General features: G+C 42.7%; 2 protein-coding genes across 3 annotated transcripts in view; both read right to left on the reverse strand.

The window, feature by feature from the left end:
* Positions 1-1,094: 1,094 nt before the first annotated feature.
* KCNE5 (potassium voltage-gated channel subfamily E regulatory subunit 5) lies at positions 1,095-1,505 on the reverse strand. Its single transcript, XM_071569621.1, has one exon. It carries the CDS (start codon positions 1,503-1,505, stop codon positions 1,197-1,199), a length of 309 nt encoding a protein of 102 aa, XP_071425722.1. The 3' UTR covers positions 1,095-1,196.
* Positions 1,506-5,536: 4,031 nt separating this feature from the next.
* The window catches only part of ACSL4 (acyl-CoA synthetase long chain family member 4), a 37,130-nt gene continuing 23,936 nt past the window's right edge, over positions 5,537-18,730 (reverse strand). For both annotated transcript variants that reach the window (XM_071569283.1, XM_071569282.1), the window contains exons 5-16: positions 17,836-17,945; positions 17,607-17,745; positions 16,131-16,281; positions 14,882-15,005; positions 14,381-14,452; positions 12,647-12,786; positions 12,037-12,209; positions 11,786-11,860; positions 11,371-11,562; positions 10,520-10,634; positions 9,683-9,840; positions 5,537-7,888 (exon numbers count right to left, since the gene is read on the reverse strand). In XM_071569283.1, coding sequence (XP_071425384.1) covers positions 7,731-7,888; positions 9,683-9,840; positions 10,520-10,634; positions 11,371-11,562; positions 11,786-11,860; positions 12,037-12,209; positions 12,647-12,786; positions 14,381-14,452; positions 14,882-15,005; positions 16,131-16,281; positions 17,607-17,745; positions 17,836-17,945 — 1,607 coding nt within the window. In that variant the 3' untranslated portion in view covers positions 5,537-7,730. The remainder of the gene's footprint in view (positions 7,889-9,682; positions 9,841-10,519; positions 10,635-11,370; positions 11,563-11,785; positions 11,861-12,036; positions 12,210-12,646; positions 12,787-14,380; positions 14,453-14,881; positions 15,006-16,130; positions 16,282-17,606; positions 17,746-17,835; positions 17,946-18,730) is intronic.

Genomic DNA, 18,730 nt, shown 5'->3' on the forward strand with positions numbered 1-18,730 from the left:
TTTATCTGGAAATTATCTCACCCCAAACTCAAACCAAGAAAGCACAGACCATTGACATGGCCAGAACCTCTAAAACCACCCCTGCCTGCTTAGCTTTTACTGTAAAAAGCATATGCTGTATGTTGGTTTAATCTTAAGGTTTAACTAGTACAAAGATACTCTTGGAGTTACATGTCTCTGTGTGTGAAAGGATGTTTTTGATGGCATTAGAAGTCCGTGTGTATTGGCCAAGCCACAGTACTGGTGTTCCTCATGGGAACAACTTCAGTTTCTAAGCTCTTCTTGTTTTGATAAATGCTTCCATGTCAGCCAAAACCATCTTGCTTCAACAGAACAAGACCTGGCCCGTCCAGTCCATGGCACAGCAGTCAGTGCTCCAGAGTGACAGCAGGGAGCATCCTACAGCAGGAATGGACCTGCTTTCAGATCTGCGAAATGCTGCTGGCACCCACAGCTTTGTGGCCAGATAACAAGGTGGAATACAGATTTTAAAGAAAAATATGTAAAACTAAGATCTAAAGATGATTGATGAGAGATGTCTCTGTACATATGTAATCACAGAATGGCTTGGTTTGAAAGGGACCTTAAAGATTATGTAGTTCCAAGCCCTTGCCCTGGGCAGGGATGCTGCCCACCAGATCAGGTGGTCCAGGGCCCCATCCTTGAACACTTCCAGGGATGGGGCATCCACAACCTCTCTGGGCAACCCATTCCGGTGCCTCACCACCCTCACAGTGAAGAATTTCATCCTAAAAGCACATATGAACCTCTCAGTTTAAAACTGCTCCCCTTTGTCCTATCGCTACCACCCGTGTCAAAACTCCCTTTCCTTTTCTTAAGCCCCCTTTAGGTACTCAAAGGCCGCAGTACGTAATGCAGGCATTTATTGTAGCAAAGCAATGCAAACAACTCCAAAGAGTTGTAGGAGAGCTGTCACCATAGACGAGCCTGGAGCGCTGGGCAAGCCGCTACGCCGGAGCGATGCGTGTCTATCCCGGGCGGGACGGACCCTCCTGCCATCCCGGTCACGGTCACAGCCGCTACCCCGGAGCGATCTGTGTCTATCCCGGGCGGGACGGACACTCCTGCCGGCCCGGCACGGTCACAGCCGCTGCCCAGGAGCGATCCGTGTCTCATCCGGGCGGGACGGACCCTCCTGCCTGCCCGGCCCGACGCGGTTACGGTCGCGGTCACGGTCAGAGCCGCTGCCCGTCGGGGCCGTCCTCCCCGGCCGCCCGCCCCGCGCCGCCGCGGCCCCAGTCCCGCTCGATGTACAGGTGGTAGGGGTCGTGCTTGGACTCCATCTTCCGCGAGCGGGTGTACGCCAGGATGAGCCCCCCGGCCAGGCAGCCGTAGAAGATCATGATGAGCAGGATGTACAGCGAGCCGTCCGCGCCGGGGCCCGGCGGCGCCGCGCTGGAGTTGGCGTTGCGGCGCGGGTCCCGCAGCTCCCGCAGCACCGCGCCCAGCAGCGCCCGCAGCCGCCGCGCATCGCTACAGTTCATCGCGGCACCCGCGGGAGGCGGAGCCGCCGCGCAGCTCCCTGGGCCCCTGCGAGGAAGCAGTGAGAGTCGGGAACACCTTGGGGAGCCGGGGAATAGATCGCCTGAGAGGCTCCCCGAGGGACAGGTGCGAGATGTGCCCTGTGCGGGAAATGCAGGTCTGCCAAAATAAGGGCGGGAAGCGGCTGGTTCTGGGCATAGAATCACGGAATGTTTGGGTTGGAAGGGATCTTAAGGATCATCCAGTTCAAATGCCGTGGGCAAGGATACTTTCCACCTGTCCACCTTTCTCCGAGCCCATCCTGCCTGGCCTCGAGCGCTTCCAGGGATGCAGCAGCCACAAGCTTCTCTGGGCGACCTGTGCCACCACCCTCATAGCAATGAATTTCTTCCTAACACCCAGTCCAAATCTCTCTTACACCAGAGCTGTCACCCGGTGAGTGCCCCGCTGACAAAGCGACAGCAATCAATAGCAATGAGCCCCGGGAGGCTCCCAGAGCAGGTCTGCTTTCCAAGGGCGTGGGGCAGAGAAAAGCATGGAAGTGCCGGAGGGAAAAGTGGTGGGATACAGGAGCTTCAGCAGCATCAGCTGTGATGGTCAGATACCCAGAGGCAGAATTAATGGGAGTCATTAAGACAACTGGCAATCAGCTGAAGAGCAGAAAGGCCTGTAAAGCCCTGAATGTTTAAACAGGTGGGCTCTGGGTGGTTCCCAGTCTGGCTGTGCTGGAGAGGGTCCTGAGACTGCAACAGACAGATGAGTTTCCTTCTTTTTTTTTTCCCCTCCCAGAGCTCTGTGCCCATAGTTATGGAGTTTTTTTGAAATTATGTGAGTGCTCTCAGGGCCTCAAATTTTTCCCTGAGAGGGTTTGGGAAGTAATTGCCATAAACTGTAATAGGGAGGTGGGACAGGTGTTGTATTCTTTGTATGGGGACAGAAGGGCCCCAGTTTAATGACCCTGATTAGATTTCCTAGAAACGGGCTCGCAGGGAGAGACTGTGTTTGCTTCAACTTAAAAGAGAGAAAGTAGGGCAGGGCAGCTCTAGGGAACAGTGATCCATTCTTGGTGTTCGCTCCCTGGGGGAGCACCATCAGTAACAGGCTGATCTATATCCAACGGGAAAGGGTTAGGTAAGTTGTTTAAAACAAATAAAAACCCTGGAAACATCTCCCAGGGCTGGGACTTTTGGTAAGTGCTGGAACAATGTGTGGCCTCACTCCCTGAAGTTGTAGTTGCAACAGACGTGTGTCAGAAGTTGTCCAGTGCTGTTCAAGTCCAAGTGCTGATAGTCCTTTATCTGTGTTTTTAAAAAGTAAAACCCATATGACATCTTTTTGCTTTAGCATTTTAATGATACGAGGTCATGTCTTGAAGTGAAGGGTATTCCTGCTCAGGGTCTGAATGTTGTGAGGTAAAGGAGAAAAATGTGGTGGGCAAACTTCTGTAACAGGAGACATTGAGGGTCAATGCAGAACAAGCGCGTGTAGCAAGCACATAAGTGACCTCTGACATCTCTTAGTGTTCATCATTCACCAGGTTATTGGTGTTTCAGAAAGGGAGAACAAGGGGAAAATGCAGCAGCTCATGGGGTGGTCTTGGTTGTGGGGTACTTTTTTGGTTCTTTTTTTTTTTTGTTTTTTGTTGTTTGGGGCTTTTTTTTTAAGTTATTTTTTGCTTTAAAAGCACAGGTAAGGATCAGACACTGTGCCCAGAGCTCTGTTTGTCTAAATTAATTAGCACTGGTCTAATGCCAAGACTACATGCTTTCACCTAAAGACTCTTTTGGACAAATTAGCTGTGATAATCAGGTTCATTAAAACTCTGTGTCAATATAGAATGGTTTTGGTTTCCTTCAAAACATGTCTTTCCCCAATAAAGCTGTAGCAAAAAGCAAGACTCTACCTATTACAGCTCCCAGTAGCAAAGCAATAGTGCAAACATCATCCCATTTCTGTCAGAACTCGCTTGTATCAAATTATGTGAAAATGACAGACCAAGTACAGATTTGTATTTAGTAGAGTCAGTCCTGTTTCTCTGTGGCTGACACAATCCTATCGTATTAAAAAGCAATCACTACTCTACTTTGCAGCAGAACTTGAGTTAACTGGAAATGTGGGGCGTTGTTTTTTTTCTGTTGATCTGGGTAAGTTCACAGAGTTTTACTCTGCATTGTTTGCAATTCCACATAAGCAGTGACTGCAAGTTTTACTGACTGCATTTTGTAAATCACCTTGCACCTTATGCAAAAGCAACACCAGATTTATTTAAGCTTCCAAGTGTGTAAATTTTCGCCTCCAAAACGGAAATTGATTTACTCTCATGTAAATAGACCCATTGGGCAGACTCAGTAAAAGAAAAAAACCCAAACAGAGCCAAGAAACAAAACCAAAAACTCCAAAACACCAAAAAGAAACACATAAGGAGAATTTATTTCTTGTTTTGTATGAATTGTATAACATCACTAATTCTCATTAGAATACAGCATATTTATTTGAAACTATAGTTCTGGGATGTGGCAGTTTTGGGAGGGGTCTTGACTGAAAATGAGTGCCCATGTTCTGAACTCGTGTTCTGCTCCTTTTGTAGCGTGGCAGTGTTTGGTGGCACTGCAGGTCAGCACTGGTGCAGGCAGAGCTCTGCATCACATCGTGCTCCAAGTGTTATCATGGGCACTGCACTTGCACTGGGTGGTTAAACACCACCTCACCTGCTCCTGAGGGAATAACCTGTTACTGTCCATGTTTAGACTTTTTTCCCCTTGCAAGCCATTTGGTGACACCTGTTACTCACAGCATCCCTGCTGTGCTGTGCACAGGGACCAGCCCCTGCCCAAGGCACTGTGCCAAAACTGTTACCCAAAGGCCTTTCTTTCAACTTCAGTGACTCTGAGGCTCTGAAGACTTTCAGTGGCAGAGAACTTGGGAAACTAGTTCAGTATTTAGCAAGGAATTGTTTTAAAGTCCTGTGTTTCTTCTAAAATGTCAGATCATGAACGTGACTGTGTAAACTTACACAGTTCCCCCTTTCCATAGCAATGGAAAGGCTCTTTGTGCCTTTGTTGGGGTAACGTTGCATGAAGGTTAATCATCTCTTGTCATGTGCCATTCCCTCTTCAGACCTCTTCTGCTATGATCTTTTGTCATAGATGAAGCTTTCCAGTCCCACTGTTATGGCAGTTGTGCTCTGTCTTTGTCTCCAGATACCCCATGTTTTTTAAGGCAGGAGGCCTAAATACAACCCTACACGGGATATACCCAAGCTGGATTTTGTTTCTCTTTAGACTTGTTTCTTGGACTTAAGAAGATAATTTTAAATTCTCAACCTTCTTTCTGAAGAACTTTCAGCTACTCTGAGCATTCTGGAACCTTCCCATGTAGTACCTGAACCTCTCCCTCACACTTCAGTCCCATGTTCTGTGTCCTTTCAGCCCAGCTCATGCAGCATCTGTAACTGTCACATAATGGTGTTACAGCAATTTACCATCACTTCACCTGCATCCTTGTTCCTTATTCTTAATGGCAAGAATTACACATTCTTGCTCATCCTCTCTTACTTCTCCACAAGCTGTGTCACAAAATGGATTTAAATTCATTACAACAAAGGATAAAGTTCTTTCCAAACTGCAGGTTATTTTATTTGCAAATAACCCCTGTATTTGACTGAGGGCAGCCTGATGTAAACTGTCCCCTTCTCCAAACAGGCTTGAAGAGCTGATGGTGCATCAAGTTGTCTTTTGCAGCACATCCACATTAAGTTAATTCCTTAAAAAGAAAAACTAGGTCCACTGGAGGCTTTGTTTTTAATATCTGTAGCATGTACTCACTGCTGCTTCTTTTGAGAAGTCCTTCTAAGGTAGGCTCAGTTTCAGACAGAACGTGAGGCACAGAACAGTAACTAGAGACAACTTGTGCAATATAAAAACATCTTCCAGAACACAAACTTGTTGAACCACTTAAGTTGTATTCCACTTTTGAAATGTTAACATTGTGTATGTATATTTTTTTAAAAAATAGCAATCCTTAGTCAACCAAGACACAGAAGATAAAATACATTTAATATAAATACATTCATGGCTTAAAAAAATTCGTCTTACAACTCCTTACAGACTCAAGTACAAGAATCTTTCTTATATGTACTTCACTTTTGTGATGCCAACAGGCTGACTAAATGCTATTTCATAGTGACCATTTTTAACATGGAACACTTGGCAACCTGGCTCCAGGGCCAAGTGATTTTAGAAGTTGCTACTGATATGGGAAATATTTCCTGTTGTCATAAACCAACTGTATGTGTCTTAAAAAAACATTAATTTTTTTAGAAAAGCTATTTCCTCGTTCCTTTTAGTGACCCTTGTAGTTCCATGCACAACTAGAAACAGTCAGCTTTCTACACCAGATTTTCTTTTTGTCTTTCCCCTCAGGGTTCCTGGGACATGAGCTGGCAGTGTTCTGGTCTAGGCAGAGAAAGTTATGCATGCTTAAGTTTCAAGTTGGTCCCCAGGAGAAGGGATTATTTAGTTGAAGAATATATAAGCATGATTTATTTTTACCAAAGTCTGTTTTAACTGGAAAAAAAAGAAAAATATACATACATGCAATGAAAGAAAAACTTGCCCGGAAATTGCAAGCTCTTGTGTTCAAGAAGCATTGTACAAAATCTTTTACTTTCTGTACAGTGACAATACCAAATAGTTTTTCTTTTGAACCATCATATACACAACACAAATATTATGAATAGAAATCTATATATACTTTCAACTGAATTTGTAGTATGTAGCAGTTGAGGGCCACAGCTGTACAAAATGTGAGCAACATATATAAAACAATTAAGAAAGTGCAAAGTAGAACAGTATCAAGAGCCTCCACTTTTTACAGCACTTATGGTTCAAGTGTGAAGAGCTGGTAGGGATGCAGGAGCTCAGTTACAATTCTAAAGAAGACAGTACAGGATTCGGCACAAAAAATGATGAAGGATTATTAAATTATATCTTCCCACCCCTTCACATCTATGACTTCCAGTTAATAAGAGAACATTTTTTATCATAAATTTCTGTAAAGAGTGATTTGTCCCTTTTTACAACTTCCATAAAACAAAAGAATCCCTGGCCATAAACTAGTTTTCTGTAAGTAAAACAACACTAGACAGGGAGGCTACTGTTTGTTTCTGGTTATGTTTACCATAGTTAAAAGGTGAACAGAAATAGCTTTCCATAAAGCAAATACAGACATTTAAGGCCTGATCCTCTAAATTCTCTACAGGTGACCTGTATCATTATCCATATCTATGTGAAGGTCTAGAGGATCAGTGTCTTGAAAACAAAACCACCTCTCGATAAAACCCACCAAAAGTCCTCCACGTTTCAAGTCTGTTTAGAGATCAGCACCCTCAGTGTCACTGCTGTTTGCCCATCAAGATGCACATTCTGTATTCAGGCACTGCTTTCCCACCAGCACCCCCTGCAGCAGCACAAGTCTTTGTTTTCTTCTACCTTGTGTCCCTGGGGAAGGCTCTGCTTGAATTAAAATATAGTGGGGCAAGTAAAATCTGTTTGAGGAGCTGAAATAGTTCCATGCTCTTAAATGAAATTTCATATAACTTGTTTTTAGAAAGCTTTTCAGTTCACCTTTATGTCAGTAAATGTATTTTATATTCTTTTGTAGGCACTGTAAATAATCAAGATACTGATGTGCAGAAGGACCCATCCATTCCCAAGCAGTGTCCTATTACTGATCTCTATCAAGTCCTTGACTAATGTTGTTTTCTTGGTTTTGTTTTTAAATGGAGAAGGGTAGACATTAGGTACTCCTTTTTCTGCCTTCACTAAGTGGCTTATTATGACAGAAGAATAACCACAATCACATTATTTATACCTCTTTGAAACACAGACCATACTTCAGTGTGAGTTGAACAGAAGTTGCAAGCAGTCTGAATGTGCTAGAGAAACAATAATAATAAAATTACCTGGTCATTCTGCTTCACATAGCGATGTCTGTCTCAAAACTGGAGATTATCACATCAAACTCCATGAAGACCATCAGTATCTAATCTGCTAATAACTAAGAACCTGGAGTCTAAAATATTCTCTGTTTTACTCGATAGAGGTTATAGAAACAGTTGTCCATTTGGTGTGTTTTTTGAATGTGTGATATCTACAGTATACACAGACATCCAAAACTGAGGCATGAGAAGAACCATCTGCACAAACTGCCTGCTCAGCAGAGCCTGGTCATTTCCCCCCGTACATTCTTTCGATGTCATTGAGGTAATGGTTTTTCAGTTCTTTCCTTTTCAGCTTGAAAGCGTCTGTCACCAGCCCAGTCTCTGGGGTCCACGGCTCGGGGCTCAGCCGAACCTTGATGGGGATTTCAAACCTTTCTAATTTCACTGCAGGGACAAGAAAAGAGAAAATCACCACTGTGATTACAAAGCCAAATGTAATAGTAATTTGTGCTACCTAAAAATTTAAGGTGAGCACCCTGGAGCTTGTATAATATGGTGTCCTACTTAATGCAGTAACCCTTCAGAAGGGCCACGGGCCCCAGACCAACGCTGAGTGCTGGTTGGTGTGCAGATAGTCCAATTACACACTGTACTTTCAGCTTGCATTGGATGTGACAGTGCAGTCTAAAGCTTGAAACAAATGCCTGTGTAGCCTGAAGCTCTGAGACTATTGCCACAAGAGGATACACAGAAATCTAGAGCTGTATTTTGTTACAGGAATGCAGTAATAACTAGGTTAACTCAGACTAGCTGGATGTGCTTAATATTTAAATTATAATGAAGTACTTCTATATTTCCAATGGTTGAATGTTTCTTTCCCAAATTCCTCCTTCCTAAGAGTTTATTTAGAGTTCAAAACAAAGTGACTTCTTTGTATTTCTGTTACATTAGCCATTTATTTTGCCTTGAGCTGGAGGCAGTGACAGTCTCAATGCAACCAAAGCTGCTTCTCTCCCTTGCCCAGGAACAGGCCAGAGAGGGGAGCAAGGGAGGAGGCAGAACTGCCCCAGGAAAGGGCAGGAGCGGCAGCAGCAGCGCCGGGAGACGCTGCATGTGCTCACTGCTGGACGGAGCTGCCCATCAGCTCCTGCCTGGAGGCCGGGCATGTCCGGGGACACGGCCTTGTAGCCGAATTTCCAGCACAGCCTCCGGGGGGCAGCAGAGGCGGGACCCAGGAGCGTTCCTGCCTCTCCAGCTTCAGCTGGATCGATGCTCTGCTGCCTCACTCAGATGTGCACCTACTCACGATGAAGGTGCAGTGTGTTCCACTGAGAATGAGAATGATCTCTTTAAAATAGTTTGGGGGAAAAGTTTCATGTGAATTACTTGTGTCTCAACAGTAGATTAGTACCTAGAAGGTACAAAGAAGGTATAAGCAAAGGGGTTGAGAACACAAATAATAAAGATAGTAATTTGCCTAGTTCATGACAGAAAAACATGAATTTTTAAACCTAAGCCTGAGACCTACAGATTAATTTATTTTTTTAAAAGGGGAGACTTAATAGTGCCTTTCATTCTTAATTTCTCATTTTCTAAAGGTAGATTCTCCTCTGTACAGTTTCAGAGGCAGCACTTGGCCTCTGCTTAAGTCCAGCTTTTACTACTTCCTTGTAATGATGTACCAAATGCTTTAGAAACTTTCTTCCCCTGTTGGTTTGTTCATTTTTTTGGCCTCCAAAACGACTGATGAGACTTTTAATCATTCAGTACCACAGCAAAGCCGTTACAATCACAAGGGTTGTGGTTGTTCAAAGCTGTAGGGAACAAAGTTGTATGGGGAAAAAAGCTTTGAAATCTCCTGCTTAACCAGTTTCCTTAACAGCAAGTGTCTTGTGACTTTTCTTTCAAACTGACAGCTCTTTTGGACCTTATTTTAACTGTATTAGACAAACAACTTGTCTCTAGAACTTAGGGGGAAAAACCTTCAGATATTTTTTTAAAATAGTAAAATAAAAGTAATAGACCCAAAAAGTATGTACATTCCTGCTGTAATAGGCAACAATTTGACATGGTCTTTGCCTCCAATTAGACTATTACTTTTTGGCAGAGAGAGAGAGAGAGAAACTGGAAGAAGGAGGAGCAGGAGGTGAGGATAACTCACAGTAAGTGAGGAGAACTCCCAGTTTTTGCTGGATAAGCCCCACGGGATTGGCCAGCACCACATGCTGTGTTACTTACTCTTGTTTGCCACTTCTTTAATCTCTCGCAGGATTTCTGCCTCCATTGTAGGATTGTTACAAATATCCACCCAGGTCCCACTGATGCCCTTCTGCTCAGCCAAAGCCGTCAGCCTCTTCTGATTTGGAACCACAAAACTGATCACGTAAGACTGGTCACTAACCCAGGATGGGAAGAGCAGGAAGGAAGGAAAAAAGATCCAGTCAAGACTTCCATTCAGGGCATAAATTACATGATGCTGGATCCACAGATGGCCAGGGCTTTCTGAACTGCAGTTATTCCCCCAGGCAAGATCCTTCTTGTACCTCTTCACAACTCAAGGCTTATCAGGAACATATTCTAAAGTGGTTTGATCAGGATGGGGCACATCTCAGTTTGGTTTCCCACCTAGACCTGGTGCTGAGCCACTTCTCTGCAGTTCCCCCTCATGCAGTGTCTGTAACTGAGGGGAGGGGCAGGAGAGACCAGGACCATTTCCAAACTCACTGAAGGCTTTGGATTAGGTGCAAAGTGTCCGATTAACTTTTCACTGGTATTCTGACAGAAGGCCAAAACACCTGCCTAATATAATGATACCTGTTCAGGGAAGGGAGGAGGGGCTGGAACTGGAGTGTATTTGGATAGGTGAAGTGCCAAAAGTAAAACTGGTAATTTCTTCAGCTTTTAGGGAATCTGGGAATCTGTGCTACTTCAGATACTCTTTGTAACTTCTATTTTGGTGGAGGGAGTTGTTCAGTGGAAACCAGGGAAAACTATAGCATAGCACTGGAGAAGTGGATCAGAGCCTGTATTTCATGTTCACACTAAATGGAGTTTCTGAATTAACACCACTCTTACCTTTTGGCATAAGCACAGATATTGTCAATCAATGAACAGTTCTTCAGTGCTGCCTCCACTTTGCCCAGAGATACATATTCTCCTGCTTGCAGTTTTACCAAGTCTTTCTTACGATCTACAAGTCAGGGAAAGGGAAAAAGAAAAGCTCTTTTCATTTAAACTTTTGTGTTTCTACAGACTCATTTCCGAAGCCACTATATATGGATTTTGTGCAATGCTATGGCAGATTCTTAATAAGCATTACTTAAAGCATCTTCTAAAATTTTAAAGCAGCTAATAGCTGCCAACTTTATAGAAATGTCTCTAAAGAAGTTTATATAGCACTACACATTTTGTCACACGGCTTGTGAGAAAGTGATGAGGACTCTCATATTAAAGATCAGTAATTAATACAAAAGTTAATCTTACATTTATTCTTTAAAGTCCATGTGTGCCACATCCAATCTCAGTTTAAAAACCTCCAGGGATGGGGAATCCACCCCCTCTCTGGGCAGCCCATTCCAATGCCTGAGCACTCTCTCTGCAAAAATTTTTTCTGATCTCCAACTTCAATTTCCCCTGGCAGAGCTTGAGCCCATCGTGCCCCCTTGTCCTATTGCTGAGTGCCTGGGAGAAGAGACCAACCCCCACCTGGCCAGAACTTCCCTTCAGGGAGTTCTAGACAGTGCTGAGGTCACTTCCATTACTACATTACTACAGCTGTGAAGACTTTTGGAAAGGTGTTTTACACACTGTGATTCTGCAAACCTTAAGTAGGTTACCCCTGGCAAAGCAACAGCATTAATAGCAGGCTTATAATTATGTTGAGTCAGTATCTTGTAACATATTAAGGTATCAAAACCGAGGCCCACCTATGATCTGCAGACACCCATCGGGATGGAATTCCCCAATGTCTCCTGTACAGAACCACCTCTGACCGTTCTCATCAACCGAAAACTCTTCTGTTGTCTTCTCTTCATTTTTAAAATATCCCATTGAGACATTAGGTCCACCAATTACAATTTCTCCTCTAGGATTAGGCTTGTCTTTATTAGTATAGCCTCCTGCAAACAACAGTCCCACACAATTATTTTGAACATACATATCCTGCCACCAAGAAAGTATTTTGAAACCAGCTTGAAGTTAAAGCACACTAATTGATGACTGTTAAAAAAGATGAAGAACAGTTACTTCACATGCTACACCTAGCTAAGCAGATAGACAAAGAATTTACCTAGGTAGGGGCTAAATTAGCCATTCTGACATCAAAACAATTAATACTCTCACCTTCTTGCCAGTCTCTCAGTTTTATTTCACAGCAAATAAGGGGGGCTCCAACTCTGCCAGTGCTGTAATCAGAAACTTAGGGAGAGAACAACAAAGAATAGAAAGATTTTTTGTTATTTGAAATATAAATAGGCCATAGGTTATCTCAATTTACTGCAGTTAAGAACTACAGCTATTTGGACTTTACAAGAAAACCCCAAACCCCTAAATCTTTATCTTAAATGATGTATTTCCAGAAGTGTTTTAACTACCTTCTGTAATGGTTCCAGCTCCACAGGTTTCTGTTAATCCATAGCCTTGACCAACAGGACAGCAAAAACAGATGTTCATGAACCTCTGTGTCTGAGGTGAGAGTGGTGCTCCTCCAGAGAGCATCATACGGATGTTCCCTCCCAGCAGGGCCTTCACTTTTTTAAACAACAGTCTTGAAAGGAGAAAAGAAGCATTAAAAATTATTCACTCAGCTCACTTCTATAAACCTTCTTCCCTCCCTCCTACCTGGAACACCTTAAAAATTAACTTATTTAGAGATTTTAGTGGACAGCAGAGCTAATCAAAGCCCAGTACCTCTTGTGTAACACTGAAGAGGCAGAATTCCCGTAGCTTAACTAAACTAACCAAACATTCCACTTTCATTACTAAAAAAACCACACGCCAATGAAAACTAATGGGTCAGCTGTTGGGAAGATTAGTCATCCCTACCATTAAATATCTTATCTGTTTCCAGTAAGAACTTGGATTACTTCAATTAGTCATCTGCATGTTGGATGAGAACTGTGTGACAGCTCAATGATCCTCCTCTGAGACTGTCCTGGCAGGTCCCAAGGCAAAGGGTGCACTGGGACTGTGAATTGTACTTACATGTTACACAGAGGTGCATCATATCCCCTCTTGATCTGTTCCAGTTTGTAGTCATAGCCTATCTTGAACAGAGTTCTCTGAATATAGTTCATCTCTTGAACTTTACTCATGACATTTTTATAAATTCTGTCCATTATTTCCTACAATGTGTTAAAAAAAAGCAAGGAAAATTACCACATGGAGTAGACTAGCAGGTGTAAATTAAAGTCCATGTTATAAACAAGCTCCCATATTATTCTTCCTTTGAAATGGACAGTAAGAGTGAAACTGTTAGTACCATTGGTTATCTAGTGCTTAAGTGCAATCTGTAATCATTTAGTCAATTTGTAGACCATCATAGCTTGGTGGTATTCACACCATAACCTGTACTTAAACTGTGACAAACTGGTCTAGAAAATTTTGAATTCAAGTTTGGGTAAATCTCTTTGCCAAAGGTTGTTATATTCCTATTGTGTTTAGGAGTCCTGATCTGTACTTTATCCACAGCAATTGGAAGGTGCAGGGGCATGAACTAAGAGATTTCATTTCACCATTTCCTTTTCCAAGAGTTTTTCAACTTTCAAAGCAATGTGGCTGCAGTAATTCTAGTTATCTGACAAAAACCCACCACAATTTCATCACAGATAAGATTAATTTCCATTAAAATAATAACCCTATGATCCCTAAAATAGTGTTCAGACTGGTGAAGTATTAGAAGTTTAAAGACTGGCTCCTTCAAGTTTGTTTTGGAGCACAATGCTTTGAAATATTTATGTGCTTTCTCCCCATGAAATAAATTTAAATGGGTATTTTCCAGAAGGCTGGGGTTGTCAGACATATTAATTAGTTATTAAGAAAGAGACCAAACTGCAATATATGCTTAGTATTTTATAAAAAAAAAGAATACAAGTAATTGTTTTAAAAACTCTTGGCTATTCTGAGAGATAGAACAACCAAATCCAACCAAGACTTAACTATTCTAGAGAGAATAAATCCTTCTACTCACTCACCACCACCATGTGGCAACAGCTGGTGCTACCAGAGCCACAGATGTGATAAGATCATAGAAGCAGCACATGTGATTCCAGGACACATGAGGAAGGTTTTCCCATTAGAAAGACATAAACATTTGTGGATTTTTTGGACAGCACCACAACCCTGTGGAATGCAGGAACCTGGTCATTCAAAGAGCAGCACAAGCTACAGGAGCAACAGGAGTTCCAGTCTCCTGATCATTTTTTCTTCTAAGCCTGGCCTGCTCACCCTGAGAACAGCAAGGGAGACTCAGCCTCAGTGTTACTTTGAAGAGAAGCAGCTGAGACTGAGCACCCCAAAAACTACAGCAGCACAGCATGACCTGCTGTGTCTGTGACTCAGCCAACTGCCCACATCCCCGAAGGGTCCATCTTGGCCACAGCCACCCTGCTGTGTCCCTGTGCAAAAAGGAGTTCCAGATTGGGACTGTCAAAGGCTTTCTGTGTTGTATCAATAACTCAGTAAAACACCACTTGTAACTACTGAAACACATTTAGAGGTTTGGATCAAAAAGGGTCTTGGCTTCAGTACAGACTCTTGTGCTCATCTGCATAATCAGCACTTGGTTCAATCAAGGACAATCAGAATGTGTATATTCTGCTCTTTCCTATCAGTGACAGTTACTTTCATGTGAAGAGAAAAACATATTAGTAAATAGATTTTTCTAGCATGAACAAGAAAACTATTTTTTGCTACACAGATCTGCTTCTGCATACTTACAGGCACGGCTGCCATCAGTGTAGGCTTAAGAACAGTACAGTCTCCTTTGCTTCCCTTCTTAATTTTACTTGACTGAAATAAAGAAAAAATGACAACTTATGAAGCAGAAAACCAGACAGCTCTTTAAAACAGAGGGACCAAAAAAAAAGAGGGAGATAGGTTAGCATGTAATTTGCATAGATCTCTTCCCCTGTTCCTGCATATTTTCCCCCCTCATTGTGATGTAAAGAGTAATGATTAACGACTATTTAAACCAAAATACTGGATGTTTTACAAGTTCACTTTGTTTATCTTTCTCTTACTTCCTCCCTCTAGTTGTTGCTTTCTCCTTCATCTTCCTTTGGGAGTTTATTTTGCCTGATGCAGCAAAACATACAGACTCATCTTTTACAGCTTAATTTGCTCTTCTTTATCTTATTTGTTAAATGGCAAAGGGCTAAATAGAAGATGTGCAATAACTGGGTAAAGAACTGATAAAAGTGAGACCCTGCAACCCCTCACCTGATCCGACAGAGTGAGTGGAGAGGAGTATCCGATCCTGCAGCCGTAGGTGATGCAGGAAACTTCTGCTGTCAGCTCCAGCACATGGGCCAGGGGCAAATAACCGATGTAAGTGTCCTTGGGCCTAGGAAAGGGTGAGCCATGAGGAACAACAGACTGAAAATACTGTTTAACAGTTTTATTGTGTGCTCAGTTATTACTTTCTGGAAGACCAGGATCACAAGTAAGGCTTATTCTCGTGCATGCAAGAAGGATGTGATTTCAACGACAGTATATAAACAAAATAGGGAAATCTGACCTTATTGAAATCAGTATGAATGACAGGATTTGCCCTGTTTTCTAGGAAACATAAAGGTTTCTTAGTGCTTCACTGCTATTTCCTCTCCTTGTGGGAGGTTTCATTCCAGTTACGAAACGAAGGATGAAATCACTTTTTAAAATAATGACCAATGATTTACAAAATCCTGTCAGTCATCATCTTCTAAGACACACTACTAGGAAGAGAGCTGATCACTGAAGTACTGAGGCTTATTTCAGGAAGTAACTGCTCAGAAACTTCTCAGGAAGAAACTTACAGCTGTCACTGAACCAAAGCTTTCAGCACTCAGAGCTGGATTTGGAACCTCTCCCAACAAAAGGAGTTCAGCAACACAGCTCGTTTCAGCTGCTGAACCCTCTGTGGATGCAGGGACAAATGCACCCACTGCCATGAAAAATTTCTTCAACACGATAATGTGAGGGAATTTGCCGTTGGTTTTAACATCATCAATGCAGAGTTTATTACTTTCCTGCTCCCTCAGTGACCTGTCCTTGAGCAGGTTCTGCATTGTCCATTGGCCACCCAGCAGTGGTGTCTGTGGGGCAGTGCCAGGCTCTGACACACTTCCCAAACTGATTCGAGCTGCCTGAAAACATCTTAAAAAATTTCTCAAGTTGGACTAGATGAGGAAACTCATTATCCAGTGCCATCCTCTGATGTTCAAAAGTGCAAAAATCCATCACAGACCTTGAGCTAAGGGCAATAATAAAAAAAAGTAGCAATGGCATGTGAGGAAAGAGCCAGAAGGGCATCCTTTTCAAACAGGGAAAGTTCACAAACACAAGACATATTTCTTATAAATTAGATTAATGGGCTCCCAGTAAAATGAACAAACTTGATAACACATGATGCCAGCAGCAGATTCTTTACAAATTTGCATACTTTTGGAGCTCTGTTTTACTTGTCTGTACACAACCAAGTGTTTCTTACCCCAGGCCAGGTATCCTCTCACACTGTCCTGTCATTCCAGCTATTAAGTTTTTATGCATCATCATCACTCCTTTGGGTCTGCCAGTAGAGCCACTGGTGTACATCACTAAAGCCAGGTCTGTAGGAACAGGTCTGCTTGGCAGAATGTTTGCTACAAAACGCAGGAGAAAAATTGCAATTAATTCTTATATACTTTGTAAATTCTTTCTGTAATTAATCAATGTGAAAATGTCTGTGATCAGTGTGAAACTGGTGCTCCACCCAGGGCAAGCACACTGTGGAGGCAGAGTCAGTGCTGGATAGGGTAGTGGGTCTGTTTTAAAAAGGAAGAGAGGGAAGGCTGAGTTTGAAAGGAATTATGAAATTTGGGCACGTGCACAATCTGGGTGATACTTTGGTCATTATGGCTTATAGACATCTGAAAGTTACTTGGAAGAAGCCCTTGAAGGCCAAGTGAACTTGTCAAGGGCAGCAAAAGAGAGAAATACAGTATTGGAAAGAAGAAGCAGGTTGTGTAATAAAAAACCAAAAGGTGCAAGTCAGCTTTTCTGGCTCAGTCTTTCAAACCCAAAGCTGTAGAGCTAAGATTCTTTTTTTTTAATATTTTTCCCCCATTTTGTTTTTTTTTTTTTAATGAACCTTCCTCAGGTAAGCTGCAGGTTAGTGGAAAGCAGTAGGCTTAGAACACTTGACTTTTAATTTTTGTTTTAATCCCTTGACACTCGTTGTTAGGATGAAAATCACTGGCTTTCATGGCTTTCAGTCCCTGCAAGGAAGCAGGTTTTTTAGGGACAAAACCAAAACACCCCTCAGGGTCTCTCAGCACCTCAGGCTGATCAGAGATAAGCAGCTGTGAGGAACGTGTGCTTCCCAAAGCTCCTTTGCCAGTTTATCTCCTCCTTTATTCAAGAGAGGGGAGATGAGGCTAAGCACAGACTGCTGATGTCAGCAAAACAGATCACCAGGGCTGGGCTTTCCTTGCCTGTGTTTACAGTCACTCCTGGCTGCCCAACAGAGCAAGGCCCAAGATGCTTTTCAGCTACAGCTGAGTTAAGGAAATGGACATTTCCAAGCCAACAGAAAAAAAAAAGAAAAAACCCCCTTCTAATGCTTTCTCCTCTTTTCTTAGGAAAAGTAGTGAAAATAAGATTAATAAAAAGTAAGGGCAGCAGAAAATGAAACACTGCACCAGATTCTACTTTGTTTCCTAAAACAAAGGCGAAGCCTTAAATTATTCTGGTTGTGGTTTAGAAGTTAAAACCCAAGTTTTACCCTGACATAGCTGGCAATTAAACAAAAGAAATTAAATCAAGTTTTTGTTTAAGGGAGGCAGAGGATGAACTGCAATCTGCCACTGCCTTTTATTGGAGACCTGCAGGGGTGGAGGGTTCTCTGCTCTCTGAGCATCCCCCTTAAGCCAGGTCTGACTGCACTCCTGACACTGCTGATTAGTTCTCTGTGAAGGGATTCACTTACAGTTTTCTGGTTTGGCTCCCAGCTCTTCCACTGTCTGCATACTATGAATCTCCACATTTTCAGGGTATTCTGATTTATTGATAGTCTTCTTGTCCACATAAATGATATGTTTCAGACAGGAGACTTGTAGCAGTGCATTCTATAGAAGACAAATTAAAATTTTTAGCACTGTCTGCACTGTGAAATTATTATAGGGTTGCTTAAGTGGATAAAGCTGGTACTACATCACCTTAAGTTTGCTCTCCAGAAGTTCCACACTGGTGACCAGATAGGATGCTCCACACTCGTTGAGGCCATAGGTCACTGCCTCTTCCCCCAGGGTGGCATACAGAGTGACAACTGGATAGGAGAGAAAGGGTAAAGTAACACCAATGCAAAAGCTCTTGTTTAGCTTCCTAGAAAGCACTGCAGGAAGAGAGGTTGGTATTAGCTCAACTGGGCGTTTTCTAATTTGAAAATACATGAGCTTTTAATTTTCCCATGTCAGAAATGTTACGGCACAAGAAACCTCTTTGGAATGAGCAGGACCTTTGGGCAGGAAGCATTTCTTTACTAAGAGGGTGCACCTACAGGGAGTTCTTTCCACACTGTCAGCTGCTTTCCTTGCTCCCATGAAAATACTGATGGGAGCAAGGCAGACAATCAGACTAAGGAATCAGACTCTTTTTCACACTGATAGATTATTTTTAACCCCAGCTGGCTACAGTGATGCCATTAAGAGCCTCACAGGCACCAAGGGGTTCACTTCTTCCCTTCATCTCTCTATTGAAAAAACCCCTTCCTTTAGTACCACCTGCTATCTCAAACTGCAACCTCCAAAGACCATTAAAGGAATTTAATATTCTTGTGAAATAGGGTTCATGCAGAAGAGGCAAAAAGAGTCATGTCACATTCTTTCAAAGCACGAGGATCCAGACTGAATTAACCATCTACTTCAAGAGCAGAGTAATTTCTTCCATTGGCAGGGGGTTGGACTAAATAATGTCCAGAGGTCCCTTCCAACCCTAGAAGTTCTGTGCTTGTGTGATTACTGCCCCTGAACAGCCCCTCTGCACACTCTGCTGTGTGAGCTGCTCCTCACACAGGCAATTACTACAAGTACTGGAGGAAAAAGCCAGCCCAGT

The sequence above is a fragment of the Pithys albifrons genome, chromosome 14, assembly GCF_047495875.1.
Source record: "Pithys albifrons albifrons isolate INPA30051 chromosome 14, PitAlb_v1, whole genome shotgun sequence".
NCBI classification, from domain to species: Eukaryota; Metazoa; Chordata; class Aves; order Passeriformes; family Thamnophilidae; genus Pithys; species Pithys albifrons.